At 53.0% G+C, this 16,829-nt stretch overlaps 1 protein-coding gene across 4 annotated transcripts in view; it reads right to left on the bottom strand.

The window, feature by feature from the left end:
* Nucleotides 1-16,829, bottom strand: part of LARGE1 (LARGE xylosyl- and glucuronyltransferase 1) — a 570,843-nt gene that overhangs the window by 13,506 nt on the left and 540,508 nt on the right. For all 4 annotated transcript variants that reach the window (XM_062202942.1, XM_062202944.1, XM_062202943.1 and 1 more), the window contains exon 12: nucleotides 12,043-12,321. In XM_062202942.1, coding sequence (XP_062058926.1) covers nucleotides 12,043-12,321 — 279 coding nt within the window. The remainder of the gene's footprint in view (nucleotides 1-12,042; nucleotides 12,322-16,829) is intronic.

The following is a 16,829-nucleotide window of genomic DNA, read 5'->3' as shown; positions in this document are numbered from 1 at the left end:
GTCTGCCTGTGTGCGGGGACAGAGCATGTTAGATCTGCGTCTCCAGCCGGCCCTCGGAGTCCTTCTTCCTGCCACGAACAATTCCGGTGTTCCTGACAGAGCCAATTCAGCTCTTCCAGGCTGACGGAGCTGAGCAGAGGGGCGCTGGCAGCTGGGCAGAGTTCATCTTCCAGGTCCCCAGCCTCCTCTTCTCAACTCACTCAAGTATGCAAAGAGTTCACAGCCCCTTCTGCTCCCACCTGGCCCAACTGGTGAGCAAGGGAGGGACTGTGAAAGGGCAGGGAGGGCAGAGACCATAGGCTCTCCTGGGGCTGCCATTGGCCAAAAACAAACAAACATAGCAAAGGGCAGTGTTAGCTACAGGAGCTTCCTGGATCTTTCTCTGTCTCATGCATGTTCACAAACATACACTGCTCCCCCTACCCCAGTCTCTTTTTAACCCCCTCCCAAGCCCTGGAAATAGGTTTTAGTTACCAGGGAAACCTCCCAGGGCTGTTGGGAAAGCTGGTGGACAGTGTCTCAGAAGAAACAAGGGCCAGGCAGGTGTGCAAATACCCAGGACTCCCTCTCCTTGCATCCTCATGCAGAAGGCAAAGCTCCGGACCAGACTTTGTGCAGTCACATCCCGGCTGCCTGATACCTAAGCTCTTTGCCCTGCAGGTTCAGAGCTTGTGAAATGGGGCTGGTGAAACAGCATCCAGCTCAGAGGCCGTTTGCGAGAACGAATAAAGTGTGTACAGTGCCTGGCAGGTGGAAAGTGCTCAGGGCCGGCCAGCTGTTACAATGCCAGGTGCCTCCCCATCTTCTCACGTTGGCTCATCTCGGGTTACAAGGGCAGACACCAGTCCTGGCCTCGCCCCGCAGACCAAGGCCCAGCTAAGAGCTGACTTCACCACTTGGTTCTTTCATTTGTTGTTACATTCTGCAACGTGCCAGATACTCCAGCGTGATTATATAGCACTGGATGTGAGAAGGCGAGAGAGAATGGAGGAGGGAAGACATTAGGAATGAGTTGTGATTTTAAATAGGGTGGTCAGGGTTAGCCTCATGGAGAAGGGGGCTTTAGAGCAAACACTTGGAGTAGCTGAGAGAGCAGGACTTGTGGTTCCCTGGGGGTCAGAGCTTTCCAGGCTAAGAAAACACACAGTGCAAAGGCCACAAGGCCTTGCATGTGCAAGGAGGCCAGTGTGACAAGAACAGAGTAAGAGACAGGGACAGTACCTAAGGATAAGGGCAGAGGCAATGAGGGAGTGCTGCGGGTCTCAGAGGGTCTTATAGGTCCCTGAAGATTGGAGCAGGCAGGATACTATGCCCCCAAAGATGTGCACATCCCAATCCCAGAATATATCACCTGTTATGGCAATGGACACTACACAGGCATGACTAAATTAAGGTTGTTGCGATGGGAGCTTTCATCTCAGATCATTAGGGTTGGCTGGATGTAGTCACTAGTGTCCTTATAAGAGGAGGGCAGGAGGGTCACAGTCAGGGAAAAAGGCAGGACACTGGAAGCAGAGGCTGGAGTGATGCAGCCCCCATGTAAAGAGTGCAGGTGGGACTCTGGAGGGTATAAGATAGGGCCTCCACTTCAGTTTCGAGAGGGAACGTGGCCCTGTCAACACCTTCACTCGTAAGACCCACTGGGAATTCCTGACCTGCAGAACTGTAACAGAAGACATTTGTGGTCATTTGTTACAGCATCCATGGGAAACTAGTACAAAAGTGTTGGCAATTTGGTTGTAGTGCTATGTGGGCCACTGGGGAACTCTGAGATAAGGAGTGAGATGATCTGTTCTCTATGGGAAAAGGACCACTCTGGCTGCTGTGTTGAGCAGGGGTTGTGTGTTGCCTGGATGGAGGCAGGGAGACCAATTAGGAGGACCAAAGCCTAACCCCTTCACAGTGAGCTAGGAGCCAAGAGCAGACCCACGATTTCCAATTAGACCCCTACTGGAGTTCCACAGGTGGTCATTCCGTTCCTGAACTTGGGATTCAAGTTCCTTTGCAGTTCTACCAAAGAATGAAGAACCCAACTCCTGGCTCTCTACTTCTTGGCATTCCACACTGCTCAGCATTCCCAAAACAAACTCTTCTCTCACAGAGGTCAGCTTAGGCAGTGCAAATTCAATTCAATGTTATCTTTAGGAAAACAAAATTAGAAAACCAATCTGCCTCTTAGGTAAACAACAATGAGAAAGCCTGGTTGAGTTTAAACAGGAACAAGTGGCTTGGGAATTACCTCCTATTTGGGGACTGTCTATATCTGCAGGTAACAACCCAGGCAGAACGGTGGATGGTGGTGCACGCCCGGCTTCAGAGCCTCGATCAGCTGGGGAGCCCACACCCTGCAGAAAGGGGTGGCTGCTCTTCAGGTGAGTGCCTGAAGAGCCATATGGGACCGCAGCCATATATTCTGATATTTCAAGAGGAGCCACGTCCAATTTCAGCATATTTGAGGCCTGGAGACCCTCAGGAGAGCTGTACAGTGAGGGAAAGAACATGATCTTTTAAGTCAGGTGATGGAGATTCTAACTCCCCCACTTCACTAACTGTGTAACCACAGGCAATTTTCTTAACTCTTGGGCTTTTGTTTCCTTATCTTGATAACGATAGATAGTTTGTAGACTTGGTTATTAAGGGAACTAAGTGGGATCATATATTTGTTAATTAATGAGTACTAATGAAGCCAGACACACAGATACTGGGTATGGAGCTGAATGAGCAGATGTGATCTGTGTACAGAGCTCCAAGCACAGGGAAGGAGGAAGACAGAGGTGTGGGGTGCTCTGGCGCACAGTCACGGAGGGCTCCCATCACGGAGCTGTGTCCTGAAGCTAGTCGGGAAACGGGACTCTAGGTATCTGTATGGTTCTGGAACCAATGGAGCATCCAGTGGCCCTCCCTTTCAGTTTCGCTTTCCACAGTTTCAGTTACCTGTGCTCCCTGCGGTCATATTAAATGGAAGATTCCAGAAATGAACGCTACATTCTGTTCTAAGTAGCATGATAAAATCTTGTGCCATCCTGCTCTGTCCCAGCTGGGATGCAAATCATCCCTTGGTCCAATGTATCTATGCTGTATACACTACCCATCTGTTAGTCACTTAGTAGCTATTCTGATTATCAGATTGACTGATAGCACAGTGCTTGGTTTCAAGTAACCCTTAGTTAGTGAACACTGGTCCCAATTTAGATATGCCAAAGAGAAGTCATAAAATACCACCTGTAAGTGAAACAGTGATAAGGTACAAACAAAATTATATGCGAGGTTGCTAAGATCTATGCTGAGAATGAACAAATCTCCCCAGGAAATTGTGGAGGAGGAAGGGAAATTCAGGCTAGTTTTCCTGTTACTGCAAAATGTATGGTCACAGAACCTAAGTGCTTGGCTAAGAGAGATGGAAAAGGCATTAAATGATAGGATTGGGTACAAGTTTTACATTAGACATCCACTATGGATCCTGAAACAATGTCCCATGGATGAGGGGTGGCTACTATATGGGGTTTGGGAGAAATGAATGTCTTGGACTATGGTTAGTTTTGTATATGGGTTTTGTAGGTTGTCAATAAATGGTAATAAGAGCTCACGTGTATTTAGTACCCAGTACTGTGCTTGAAACTATAGCACTTCAGATCTAATCTTCTCTAATCACTGCAACCCATGCCATGGGTGCTAGCAGTCGGTCTACCAAGGAAGACTGTGGAGCGCTGAGAGGGTAGCAGGTACTGCCCAGCGAAGTCACCATCATCGCCAGATAACCATCGTTGCATTAAGTCAGTCCCAGCTCAGATGTAATCAGGAAAGGTCAGTAATTGCAGGATTTCTTTGAGCCACGTCTATTAAGGTGGTGACTGTGTCTTATCTTCCTGACCTTCCCAATGGAGCAATGGACTTCCTGGGGGTCATGGATCAAGGGAGCTGGTGGGCGAGTGGAAGGGAGCAGAGTGCGGAGAAAAGACAGCAGTCTATGGCCTGGGTAGTGAGGTTCCTTGAAAGGCAATCTCAGCCACGTGGCAGATCCCATCCGGCAGGAGTCACGTTGAGGCCAAGGCCAGGAAAGCAAGCAGTGCTGGGAGAAGTCAGGACAAGGGACCAACGTCTCTGCTGGCTGGGCCTCCTCTACTGGTTCCTTTCCTTAATGCCCATGAGTTTCTTAAATAATGACCATCCGCGTTTGATTCTGGGGACCTGGTCAGGGTCAGCCAGGTCCCCCTCACTGTCAAATCGACATAGCTGCCCATTCTCTCCTTTCTTGATTTCTCTCTGCATTTGGCTCTAAAGGCTACTCCCTCTGCCCAGAACCCTACAGTGCATCCTTCCGGTCATCTGCTCTGACCAGAGTGACCTTGGTGAGCTGGTCACCATTCAGGGGGCCTCCTGTTGCCCCTGCTTTGGACAGGAGTAGAGGATGCTCTCTCTCTGCCCAGGTGAGCTTTCCTGCAACTGCACCAGCTGTGTTGGTTTCCCTGTGCTGTTGTGATAAACAGCTGAGGCTGGTGCTGACAAGTGCAAAGTGTGAGGAACCATGGGGTTGCATGCACCGGGCTCCTCCAAATGTCAGGAGAGAACCAGGCTTGTCGGCTCTCAGAGCCCTGGGTCTCCCGAATTGAATGCGAGCTGTAAGGAGTCCAGGGACTCCTATGAAACTGAAGTTAAAGACAGAGGGGAGGAGGGAAAGAAACTTCTGTTGGAGTGTGGCTCTGTCTCAGAAGCCCCGGGACAGCACTTCCTTCTCTCACGGCTCTATGTGCAGCCAGTGAGCGGAACTGGCCTCCCTGCACCCCACCGCCCCCTCCCCGCCTCTGCTGGCTGAGTCTCCTGTTGTGCCCCCTCGATAATGGGCTTGCATGCTCTCAGGACTGGTTCACCGGGATTGTTCCATTCACTGGAGATGACTGTGGGTTTGTGTGCCCGCCAGCCCTGCCAGGCTTGCAGCTAGGGCCAACCTCGTTCGTGGTTATGTCTGTAGCTCCTGCACGGTGCCAGCCACGCAGGGGGCACTCAACAACCTGCAATTTTCCATCCGCATGGAAAATGCATACTGTGCAAAAATGAGGCATGGACTTCAAAAATAACCTTCCCCGTTAATTCCATTTTGCCTCAACTTTCTCAAGTGCCCTCATCTAGGGGATGAAGGACTCGGTCTGCAATCACTGCTTATGGGGCAGAGGATGACGGTGTGAAGACGGCACTTGGGAAACGAGAAAGACCTGGGCTGAATTACAGTTCTGCCACTTACATGCATATGACCACTGAGCAACTTTACCTTCCGCGTTTTAATTTTCTCACTGGCTCAATGGGAATAAAAGCTCGCATTTGTGACAAGGTTGTCATAAAGAAAGATCATACTTGCTCAGAACCTAGTGCGGTGCCTGCTACACAGAGGGCACTGGTACACATTTGCTTCTTCCTTCCTGGGTCCCTGAGAGCTAGGGGTGCACGCAGACCCTCTGCTGAGTCTCCCAAGGTGGTAGATGGGAACATTCAGGGTAACCCATTCAAGAGAAAGCAGAGGACAAATCTGACATTCATAATTATTTTCAGGTTTCAGTTCATCACTTGGGAAAGCATGTGGGCACGGTGCAAACCCCAACTTAACAGTGAGCGCAGGTAGCAGAGCTAACGCAGCCCTAGGCACCACCAAGTAGTGAGAGGCAAAGCAGGGCAATTGTGCATGTGTGTGAGATCCAGGGGGGACTATGAGAAGCTCCTCATCTCTAGCTGTGCCCTACCCTCCTGTAAACAGCAAAACTTCAGCACTGCTGGATGGGAGCGTGGTTTTCAGCCAGAGCGACAGGAAATCATCTCACAGGCCTCTCTGAGGCTTTATCAGTCTGCCTCTGGGTGAGACTCCATGGGCAGAGAGGAAGGAAGGAGCAGAGCTGAGCTGTGCTTTTATTATCTGCGCTGATCACGCTGGAGGCACACCTGCGCACCTGCGCAGCCCCCGATCTTGTCCCTTCTTCTTCGCATCCCTAAACGCGGAGGCCAGGTAATAGGGTTTGCTTGGAGGCTGTTACAGTTGCTTAGGAAATGAGATCCTGGCAGACAGGCTTCCAGGGGATGTGTGGGGACAACAGCAAGGACTTGCAAATGAGGGCGATAAGGCTGCCCACAGAGCCGGGCACCAGAGACAGACACAGAGTGAGGTCAGACGCAGGCACAGTCATCTGGGAGCCAGGGACTCCTTAATTGATGGCATTAACACACCCAGAGGGAGACCTTGTCAGTCAGAGAGGGGTAGGTGAGACAGAGAAGCTGAGAAGGAGCTTTCAGGGACAGATTTTAAAAGTAATGATAATAATAATAAAAAGGCAGGCAGTGTGTTGAGCAGAGCTGGTGTTGAGATCCCTGCTGGCTGGGGGGTGACAGCAGGGGGCAGTTAGGGGCCGGTTCTGGGGCAGACCACGTGGATTTGGACCCTATCTGGACAATCACCAGGTTGCACTCCTGAACAATTGCAAATGTGCACCACACTTTTCTCCTGAGGGAGTTGGGGACAGTAGTACTGCCTGTGTGCTCTGGGGTTTTTGTAAGGATTAAATGGATTATGTTATGCGGAGGTTAAGTCAGTTCCCTGGCACATCGGATGCACTTGGTAAATGCAAGCCACAATGATGTTCCCGGCCTGGTGATGTTCCACGCTGGAGAGGAAGCCGGGCCCACCACGCCCGTGGAGCACTTAGCACATGATGCACAGGACACCAATGTAAGCCAGGTGCATCCACCTGGGAGGCTGCCCCCTTCGGCATGTCATGAGCCTGAGCATCCTGAACTGTGGTGAGGTTCAATGGTCAACACACAGCAAAGTATTTACGACCGTGCTTGGTACATACGAAGCGCTCAATAAATGCTAAATGCTACGGCAGAATTAACACCATGAATGAACCCAAGGGAATGTCACCTGATACGGCCTCTGGCAGGCGGCCAATCAGCATCGCTGGGTGCCACCTTCCCTGGCTTCTGCACCTATCTGTGCTCATTCACCAAGCATTCACAGAGCGGCCGCTATGTGCCAGGGAGACTATCACAGTCCTCTTGGGGAGAACAGATTGCGAATGATTTTCTCAGTGCTGGGCACTGCAGAATACAGTGTGGCACATCCGTCCCCTCGAAAGCAAAGGTGGAAAGGACAGGAGAGACACTTGGAGCTGCAGGCACTGGTCCAAAGTCAGGATTCTGCAGGTGAAGGCGAGAAAGAGACCAGAGACCTGTTGCTGTCCGGGATAAAGACAGTCGCAGCCGAGTGAAGCTGTTGAGACGTCCCACCTGCCAGGCCTCTGTCACTCAGGAACTTTGGCCACACTACTGCTTCCGAATCGCTGCAACAGCCATGATACTAACCTCAGCAGCTCCTCCTTTCAGGGTCTTCCCTGTCCACCCACACGGGGCCATCGCCTGTCAGTCTGGGCCCTGCTATCTTTTCTCTCCTTATCTGTCGTGATAACAATATCCACAGTAGGTGTGGAAGCAACACCTACAGGTGCAGGATACACCTCGCCAGGGCATGAACTCACCTGTCACGGTCACGGTTAGAGCTCTAGTGCCTACAGCAGTGCTTGGCCATGCCAGGATGTACGCTGCACAGTCACGGTATTGCCACGTGCTTTCCAAATAGTACTTCACCTGCCCAGGGCTTTTTGAGGGAACAAATACTATGATTCCAATCTTACAGAAAAAGAAGGTTGGTGGGTTGTATCTTTCCCATGGCCAAGTACATACTAAGGAGGAGAGATGATGTCCCAATAGATGCACTGTAAGTCGAAACAATCATGAAGTCCAAGTGCACTGAATACTCATAACCAGCCGAACATCCCAGGTGAGCAACACAGCACATCATAGAGTCCTGCTGCTGCCCCTCTCGATCCTGGGGCTGACCTACAGCATTGCCTGAGAGGGTCATCAGCACATCACTAGCCCGGGAAAAGAGGAAGATTCAAACTTCAAATAAGTATGGTCTCTAGTGAGTGCGTATCACGTTTTTATCATCACAGATTTGAAAACATTACTGGGACACGGTCACTCAGGGACACGTGTGTATGGTTCCTTATGCTGGTAACCCAAAGAATGGTGACACGCGTGACCCACGTGGCAGGGGCTCCTGACAACAAAGGCCAATGCTGAGCCCTGTGAATGGGCCAAGGGATGGAAAACGCACTCCTGCCAAGCGCCCACTGCAGCCTGCAACAGGCTTGACGAGCCCCTCTGTTAGCTGAGGACACGGACGAGGGGGAGACAAAGGGAGCTGCCCCACCCCAGGTCACATACAAGGTCCCAGGGAATCTGGATTCAAATGCATCCTGCCAAGCCCTGTGGAATTCCACTTGACATTGTCTGGAACCAACAGTGAGAGCTGCATGGCTGTGAGTTCAGGCTTCAGGAGAAAGACGTGAAGGGATTTTACAGACAGAAACTTCAGTAAGGATCTCAGCTCTGTCCACCTATAGAACTGATTGCATTATTTTCCAACTGATATGTTTGTTTTTGCTATACCATTAGCTGGTTGCTAAGCAACTACTCAGACTACGAGGCTGAACTTTTCTTTGAGGGGAGGGGACTGAATAAGACCCCCCAAAAGGTTGATACAAATGTTTGGGGGGTGTGGTCAAGGGGCTGCCAATCAGCCAGTATCTTGGGGATCAAGAGTGATCTGGCGCCTTCTGCATACCTGCTCTCTTATGGACATACTCGGGGGCCAAGGGCTGGCCGCCTGTAGAACATGCACCTCAGACAGGGATATGCGCAATACAGGCACTGAATGCTGACGGGGCTTCTCACACGTGGTAAGGGCTCAGGCAACTGTCACCATTTTCTAAAATTTTTATTTACTTATTCGAGATACACACACACACACACACACAGAACTAACAATCTCCACTGCTTCACTATTCAAATGCCCGTCATAGCTGGAACTGGGTCAGACCAAAGCCAGGAGAAAGCACTGAACCCAGGGCTCCCAGGTGGGAAGCAGGGAACCCAGGTAGTTGAGCCATCACCACCATGTCCCAGGATCTGTCCTCTCGGGAAGCTGGAGTCGTGGCCCAGGTGTTGAAACCAGGCACCTGCTATGGGACGCAGCTTATGCACTAGGGCAAACCCCTGCCCGCATCACTTTGGTTTGCAGTATTTTCACAGTACTTGGACATGGCCTTTTGTTAGAAGTCAGTGTTATGAAGCCAGTGTATAGCAAGGTCTGCTCATTGCGTAGGGCCCCACAGCTGGCGCAGCAAACAGCCCTTGAACTTCACCAACCCAGCAATGTGCTGCTGTCCACAAGGCAGATGCACTGACAACGCCTGGATCAGAAAAACGTGCAGACCATTCACTATGTCTTCTCATCTGAAGACAGTGCACATTTATCAAATTCCTTTCTGTTTCCCAGAACTCTGATGTTGGGGAATGCCCCAGGTCAGAGGTTACACACAGATGGTCAGGGCTGGGCTGGGAAGGTCATTGTTTGGCTTGGCTCCACAGCATTTATTAAAAATATTTAAAATGAGTTGCTGGGGCAGGTACTTGGTGCAGTGGTTAGGATACCCACACCCCATATCAGAGGGCCTGGGTTCCAGTCCTGGCTCTGCTTCTGATTCCAGCTTCCTGCTAATGCAAGCAGCTCTAGTGCCTGGGTTCCTGCCATCCACACAGGAGACCCGGATTGAGTTGTGGCTTCCAGCTTCAGCCTGGCCCAGTCCTAGACGTTGTGGACAGTTGGGGAGTGAACCAGTAGATAGAAGACCTTTCTCTCTCTCTGTGTCTCTTTCAAATACAATGCAAACAAGCAAGGAAAAAGTTTTTAAAAATTAGTTGTCAATATTAAAAACAAATCATCTTAAGTGAAAATCGGATTCTAGCATCCCTTGAAAAAAACAAAGAGTGGACAAGCTTGGCCCCTTGTCCTAGAATGACGACAACACAAGCAGAGTGGAGGTGGCAGGATAGACACAGGGAGCACAGTTTCCCCGCTGAGTCGCACTCAGCACTGAGGGGCAAGGTCCATGAGCACAGAACAGCTGCAGGAGGGGACCAGGGGAACCAGGGGCACCCGTGTGCCTTGGGTGATGAGGCGGCTGGGGCCCGCCCAGACCTCACATGTATGCGACACTGGGCAGCACGTCACCTCATGTCCTGTAAGGTCCTGATAAGCAGTTCCTGGCATCGGTGAAGATGGAGGGACAGCATCAGCAAGCCTGTCCCTCTGTCTTGTGTTTTTATGTGACGCTCTGGAGCTGAAACAATATAGTTCTTGCATGGGAGAGGAGAGACCACAGCCTTTGACCACGGGGAACTTTCAACTAGTCGGGGTGAAAGACCTCGGGTGCTTCTGAAGAAGAACCCCAAAGTAGTGCCGGAGGGGCAGGGGTCCATTCTGAATCCACCACCCCACCCCGGAATCTGTCTGTTCCTTCTTCCCACAGCCACCCACATTTCAGAATCTGCAAGGATCAGAGGGCCACATGGGGGCGCTCTCAGTCCACAACTGGAATGGCCAAGGCTGAGCTGCAGTAGGAGCAGGAGCTGCAGAAAAAGCTCCAGGCAGGTGGGGCTGCGGACTCCCAGGGCTGTGTACCCCAGCACCCTCCATCCTCATTGTCCACGATTCAGGGTTAGGCTGTGCAGCGGCCGCTTACCCTACTGTTGAGAAAGAGAGCGACAGAGAGAGGCTGGCAGGACAGGGACTGATGCCATAAAACCTCAGGATGCTGGGAAGGAAACTCGACTCAGAGCTACACGGAGAGCAGAGGCTGCCTTCCCTGGCCAGAGGGAGCGCAAGCAAGGGAGGCGCTCCCCGAGGCTGCGCTGTGGCTGGTGTACAAAGGGTCCCAGCACTCTCAGGGCTCTTTTCCAAGAAACAGTGACACTGGGGGAGACACATAGATACACACACAGGCAGGCACGTGGAGGGAAGGAGTTAGAAATCGCCCTGTCTGTCTGGAACAGCCAGAAAGCCCTGGGCAGCAAGACACGAGGTCTGCGGCAGACACTGGTTCAAACTCTGGCGCGGGCTCTGAGAACCTGGGCGGGCTGCTTCTTCCCTGGGCTTCCCTCTTCTCTGCTTCTCGAGATGCGGGTGAGCATGGCTGCCTCCGGGGCCTAGGAGTGGATCCAAGCCTGACTACGCGCAAGCCTCCTCTCACAGCAGCCAGCTCCAGGCCAGAACTCAGCAGTAGGGAGAACTCAGCACAAGACATACGGGTCTTTGAAAACTGCTGTTGGACCAGGGACGCCTTGTGCCTTTAATTTTCTCCTGTATCAAATGGGACTTTTGTGCTATGTGCTTTCTCCAACTCCTTTTAGTTCCTACTGTTCCTTATTCTGCGACAAATGCCACCCCCCACACAGCGCTCCAAGCCTGCCGTCAGCTGAGTGCATCCCCAGCAGGTGCACACCTGCCCCTCTAGGTGGGGGAGCTGGGATGAGACACCGGCGACCCTCCGAGGCCATTGCAAGGTGGAGTTCTGACCTCGGCTCCCCCTTTGCTGAGTGCGTAATGCTCCCGCACTTTCCCAGTTGGGAAATGGAGGTGGTGAAACCACTCGCAGCAGAAGCCATGGGGCAGGGAAGGAGACCTCGGCACAGTGCCTAGCACCGAGCGACCACTTCGGCTGAGGCTGGGCAGGCATCACGCTGCGGTCTGTGTCAGCAACAGGCTGTGATCTCTCTACAGTGGTGCCCGGAGGGCTGCCTGACCCGAGGGGGGAAGTGGGGTGGCCCATTTTCGCAGATGCCATGGAAAGAGCATCAGAGAGACTTCCTAGAGCAAACTCACCTTCATTTCACAAACTCGAGTTCCAGGAGGTGGCTCGGGACAAGGAGGAAGCCAGAAGGGCCTAGGGCCGCTTTCTAAACCCCTAGGCTGGAGCTCCATCTCGGGGTGGGCCTGGGCAGGTCCCTTCCCCTGCCTGGGTCTCCACTGCCCCAACTATTCAAGGACAGGGCCGGACTAGAAGATGACCCTAGTGGCCTCGTGGTGCTGCCCTACCACCCAAAGGGCCTGCTGGTCCCAGGAGCGGGAGGGGTGGTGGCTGGGCCCGGGGTCCTTACCTGAGGTACTCATAGAGCCCGTACATGGGCAGGAAGTCGATGTCAGACAGGAACATGTAGGGGGTGCCGATGTGCTTCATGGCCACGTTGCGCAGGAGGTTCACGGGGTAGAACTGGCCCTCCTTGTACACGATGTGGTAGCCCACGTTGTGGCGGCTCATGAGCACCTCGGAGCCCTGGGCGTAGCGGAGGAACTGCTGGGCCTCGGCGTCCGACAGGTAGAGGGCCAGGCTGATGGGCCCCTCCCAGTGCTTGCAGATGGCCTCCAGCATCTGGAGTCTGAGAGAAGGAGCACTGAGCGCCAGGCACCTGTGCCCACCCTGCAGCTCTGCCTCCGCCCACAACCTCGCTGCAAACCCACGCCCCTGCCTGGGACATTCCACACTCAGCTCCTTTACCTCCACCACGGGCATCGAGACACACACGCTGCTGGTTCCGGTCCTCCTGGGCTTCTACCCCAGCAGGTGACAGCATCCCACGATAAAGCCTAAGTCTCCTCTTCAATGAGGGAGGCATGAGGACACGAGCTGATCTACAAATCCCCTTCCAGCCCCAACCCAGTTCCTCTCTCAGCAAAGGCACACAACAGCTCTCCTGATGAACTAATGTCCTCCAGGAGGCCTGGCCACAGGAAACAGAGACACCCAGGCCACGGAGTTAGATCACGGAGTCCAACAAGCAGTAAAAACAAGAGTTGGTTATGTATTTATTTTAAACAAAGAACCCAAGGAGTTTGGAGGTTTCCAGGGCAAAGAAATGATCAAGACTTAAGGAGACGGGAATGCTAATTGCCCTGATTTCATCTCTACATTCATACAACTACTGTGTCAAGGAAAAAGAAAAATACTGGAAGTAACAGTAACTCTAATTATGGATGCATTAGTGTGTGCCAGGTGCTGTGCAGAGTTCTCCCAGCCCCAACACACTGAGCGGGTACCCTGATGGGGCCTCGGAGTTCACAGGAAAAATAATCCTGGGAACCCAGCAAAGGGAGCAAGAAGGAGGTGAGTGTTGGGAACCCAAGTGTCCCCCTGGTGAGGCTATCTGCATCTCTCTAGAGCTCTCTCTGTCCCCAGGCCCCCTCCCACTTTGCAAGGCCACCTGGGAGACCCTGAGCCAAACACAGGGAAGAACAGAGGCAGTGAAAAATCGACAGGTGCTTCCCATAGAGGGGGTTCTGCAAAAACTGTTTGCAAAGAAGACACCCGCCCCCCACACCCACCACCACCACAAGGCATCCGAAGCACAGGCACATCAAACCTGTGGTTAAGAATCAACAAAGGCCACTTTCCATCCAGTGAGTGGCAGGTGCTCAGCAGTGTGCGGTCAGAATGCCCACTTGATTAGCACAATTACCAGGAAATAGATTCTGGGTATTTCCACGCTTCTAGACAAAAGGAACACCTATTTCCTTTCAGTGGCTTTCTCAATGGGCTTCCAGAGTTCACGCTCAGTAATTCTGGGAATTAGCACTGCCCACGTTCCCTTCCTCTTTCAGTTCTGAGGATTTAGGTACTCACCAGGGTAAAATGCCTTCCATTTCTCATCCCTAACAATGCCTGCTAATCAAATTGCCCAGAGCCATTCCTTAAAAACATGCATTTAGTTAGTAATTTCAAAGGCACAGTTACATGGTGTCTGTGTGTGTGTGTGTGTGGGGGGGGGGGATCTTGCAACCACTGGTTCAACTCTCCAAATGACCACAATGGCTGGGGCTGGGCCAGGCTGACGCCAGGAGCCTGGTGCTCCATCCAGGTGTCCACATGGGCGCAGAGGCCTAAGCACTTGGGCCATCTTCTGGTGCCTTCCCAGGTGCACTAGCAGGGGGCTGGATGGGAAGAGGGATGCTCACGTTGCAAGCAGTGGCTTAACCTGCTGCACCACAATGCTGGCCTTTTATCTATTTATTTTTTCAAAGAATGATTTATTTATTTGAAAGTCAGAAGGCCGGCGCTGTGGCTTAACAGGCTAATCCTCCGCCTTGCGGCGCCGGCACACCGGGTTCTGGTCCCGGTTGGGGCACTGGATTCTATACTTGTTGCCCCTCTTCCAGGCCAGCTCTCTGCTATGGCCCGGGAAGGCAGTGGAGGATGGCCCAAGTCCTTGGGCCCTGCACCCGCATGGGAGACCAGGAGAAGCACCAGGCTCCTGGCTTCGGATCAGCGAGATGCGCTGGCCGCAGCGGCCATTGGAGGGTGAACCAACGGCAAAGGAAGACCTTTCTCTCTGTCTCTCTCTCTCACTGACCACTCTGCCTGTCAAAAAAAAAAAAGAAAGAAAGAAAGTCAGAGTTACATAGAGAGAGGAGAGGCAGAGAGAGAGAGAGAGAGAGAGAGAGAGAGAGAGAGAGAGAAAGAGACACAGAGAGGTCTTCCATCTGCTGGTTCACTCCCCAACTGGCCGCAACGGCTGGAGCTGTGATCCAAAGCCAGGAGCCAGGAGCTTCCTCTGGGTCTCCCACACGGGTGCAGGGGTCCAAGGACTTGGGCCATCTTCCACTGCTTTCCCAGCCCATAGCAGGGATCTGGATCAGAAGTGGAGCAGCCGGGACTCGAACCGGCGTACATATGGGATGCCGGCACTGCAGGGCACAGTGCTGGCCCTGGCTACAGTCCTTTTAAAGAGATACCACATTCTCCATGGTGTCAAATCTCACCCCTGCCACAGGGTGCACTCTCTCCTGGGTCTGGTATTTTGAAATGATTCCCCCTTGCAGCTCAGTTTGATCTCCTGCAAAAGAGGCGACCCTGCACCTCCAGAGAGAGCCATTAGTACTGATCCTTACAGAACTGGAGAATAAAGGGCAAGACTGATTTCTAATCTGTAGATCTGAGAGCTGCTGGAGGGGACGGGGGTCAGAGCTGTGTCTCACTGGGCATGCAGGGGGCGCAGGGAAGCTCTGGACCCTTCATTGAGTTGGTTTCTGACTCAGTTTTCCAACCAGGGAGCAAGCCCCACCTGGTGCGGCCCTTCTTCCCAGCTCTGCTAAGAGTTTGTAGCAGGAACAGAGACAAAACGTTCACGTTCCCAGGAGAAAGGTGCTGTAGGTGTGAAAAACAAGTTGTGCTGCACAGGAAATGGTGCCGGATGTTCTGCAGAGCGTCCGAGAGTGAACCAGAGAGCAAATGACGGCGTGATCCACGACCGCTCTGTGCCACCAGCCCCCAGCTCCCCAAGCCTTCCTGCCAGGAGCTGGACAGCGGTGACAAACTGAGCCACAATGCCAGTGCCTACATCTCTGCCTCTTTTTTAATTTTTAAAATTTTTTTATTGTTTGACAGGCAGAGTGGATAGAGAGAGAGAGAGACAGAGAGAAAGGGTTCCTTTTTGCCGTTGGTTCACCCTCCAATGGCTGCCACGGCCAGCGCATCGCGCTGATCCGAAGCCAGGAGCCAGGTGCTTCTCCTGGTCTCCCATGCGGGTGCAGGGCCCAAGGACTTGGGCCATCCTCCACTGCCTTCCCGGGCCATAGCAGAGAGCTGGCCTGGAAGAGGGGCAACCGGGACAGGATCGGTGCCCCAACTGGGACTAGAACCCGGTGTGCCGGCGCCGCAAGGCGGAGGATTAGCCTGTTGAGCCATGGCGCCGGTCTACATCTCTGCCTCTTACCTGCTGCCGGCCACATGCCGGTCACGCTGTGACTGTGTTCATTGTTAGCAAGCATGATAACTTCAAAGAGGTGAGACTCTCATCACCAGGGGATGGAGCCCAAGGGGGTGAAGCAAGTGACACCTTTATGTCATGCAGCTGGATTCGCACCCAGGTCCCTCTGATCCCAAACCCAGCATCTGTATGCACTGGTGTCTGGATGACAACAATGTCCCCCAAATATCTTCCTCTCCTTGCTGTTTCCCCAAGCAAGAGCACGTCCCTCCCTTGATGCCAACCTCTCTTTTCCTCTACCTCTTCAGCCCTTCTTGGGATCTGCATGCGAGATCCACCATCCTCCGGCTGGCTCTCAGGGCCGTCTCCCCACACCTGCTGCTGAAGGGTATCCCTGGGGTGCTCTCCCTGCTGCAGGGCTTTCTCTGCTCTCCAGAGAGACAGGCAGGGAGCCCTGGCCCAGCAAGCACTGGGTCACTGGAGAGTATTTCAAAAGACAACGATGAATTCTGAACCCACAGAGCTGGGACTTTGGAAAGAATCAGAGACTTACAGTGTTCATATTCCGCGTACCATGGAAGAGCTAAGAAGCTTCAGAGGGGGGTGCACCTTGCTCAAGAGCACGGGATGTCCATGGAGGCACTAACAGTACATGGGACCCCTAAGTCCTGCCTGTCCCACTCTCGCTTCCCTGTTCCTGTGGAGCCTGCAGGGGCTGCGTGCTGGAGAGGGTGGGGCCCAAGGCTTGGGACCGGCCACACACATGCCTACTGGGTCTGAGGATAGGCAGGCAGCCTCATAAACTCCCTGCAGTTATGAGGCAGAGAGAGGGCTGAGAGAGGCACCCTCAGGACCAGGCTGGCAGGGAGTTCAAGCACCAGAGGTCCCAAGCAGCCCGGGCAGCCGACCACTCAGCCCCATCTGAGGTGGCCCATCCTCACCTGGGCACTGCAGCTAGGCAGGCTGCTTGGTACCTCAGCACGGCTGGCAGCTGTGGGCTTTAGGGTCACACAGATCTGGATTTGCACTCTGGGCTATGCCAGGGTACCTGAGCCAGCTGTGATGGTTCTCTGAACTGTCATTTCCTCACATGTAAGTTGGGGGTTAGCAACACTTTCGGTGGATTATGAAATGGCTACAAGTCACTCCTCTCCCCCTACCCGCACCCTTTGGCAATACTCATC

This window comes from Lepus europaeus, chromosome 10 (assembly GCF_033115175.1).
Source record: "Lepus europaeus isolate LE1 chromosome 10, mLepTim1.pri, whole genome shotgun sequence".
Lineage (NCBI taxonomy): Eukaryota > Metazoa > Chordata > Mammalia > Lagomorpha > Leporidae > Lepus > Lepus europaeus.
Note: the sequence above shows the minus strand (reverse complement) of the source record. Positions and strands in the feature narration are given on the sequence as shown.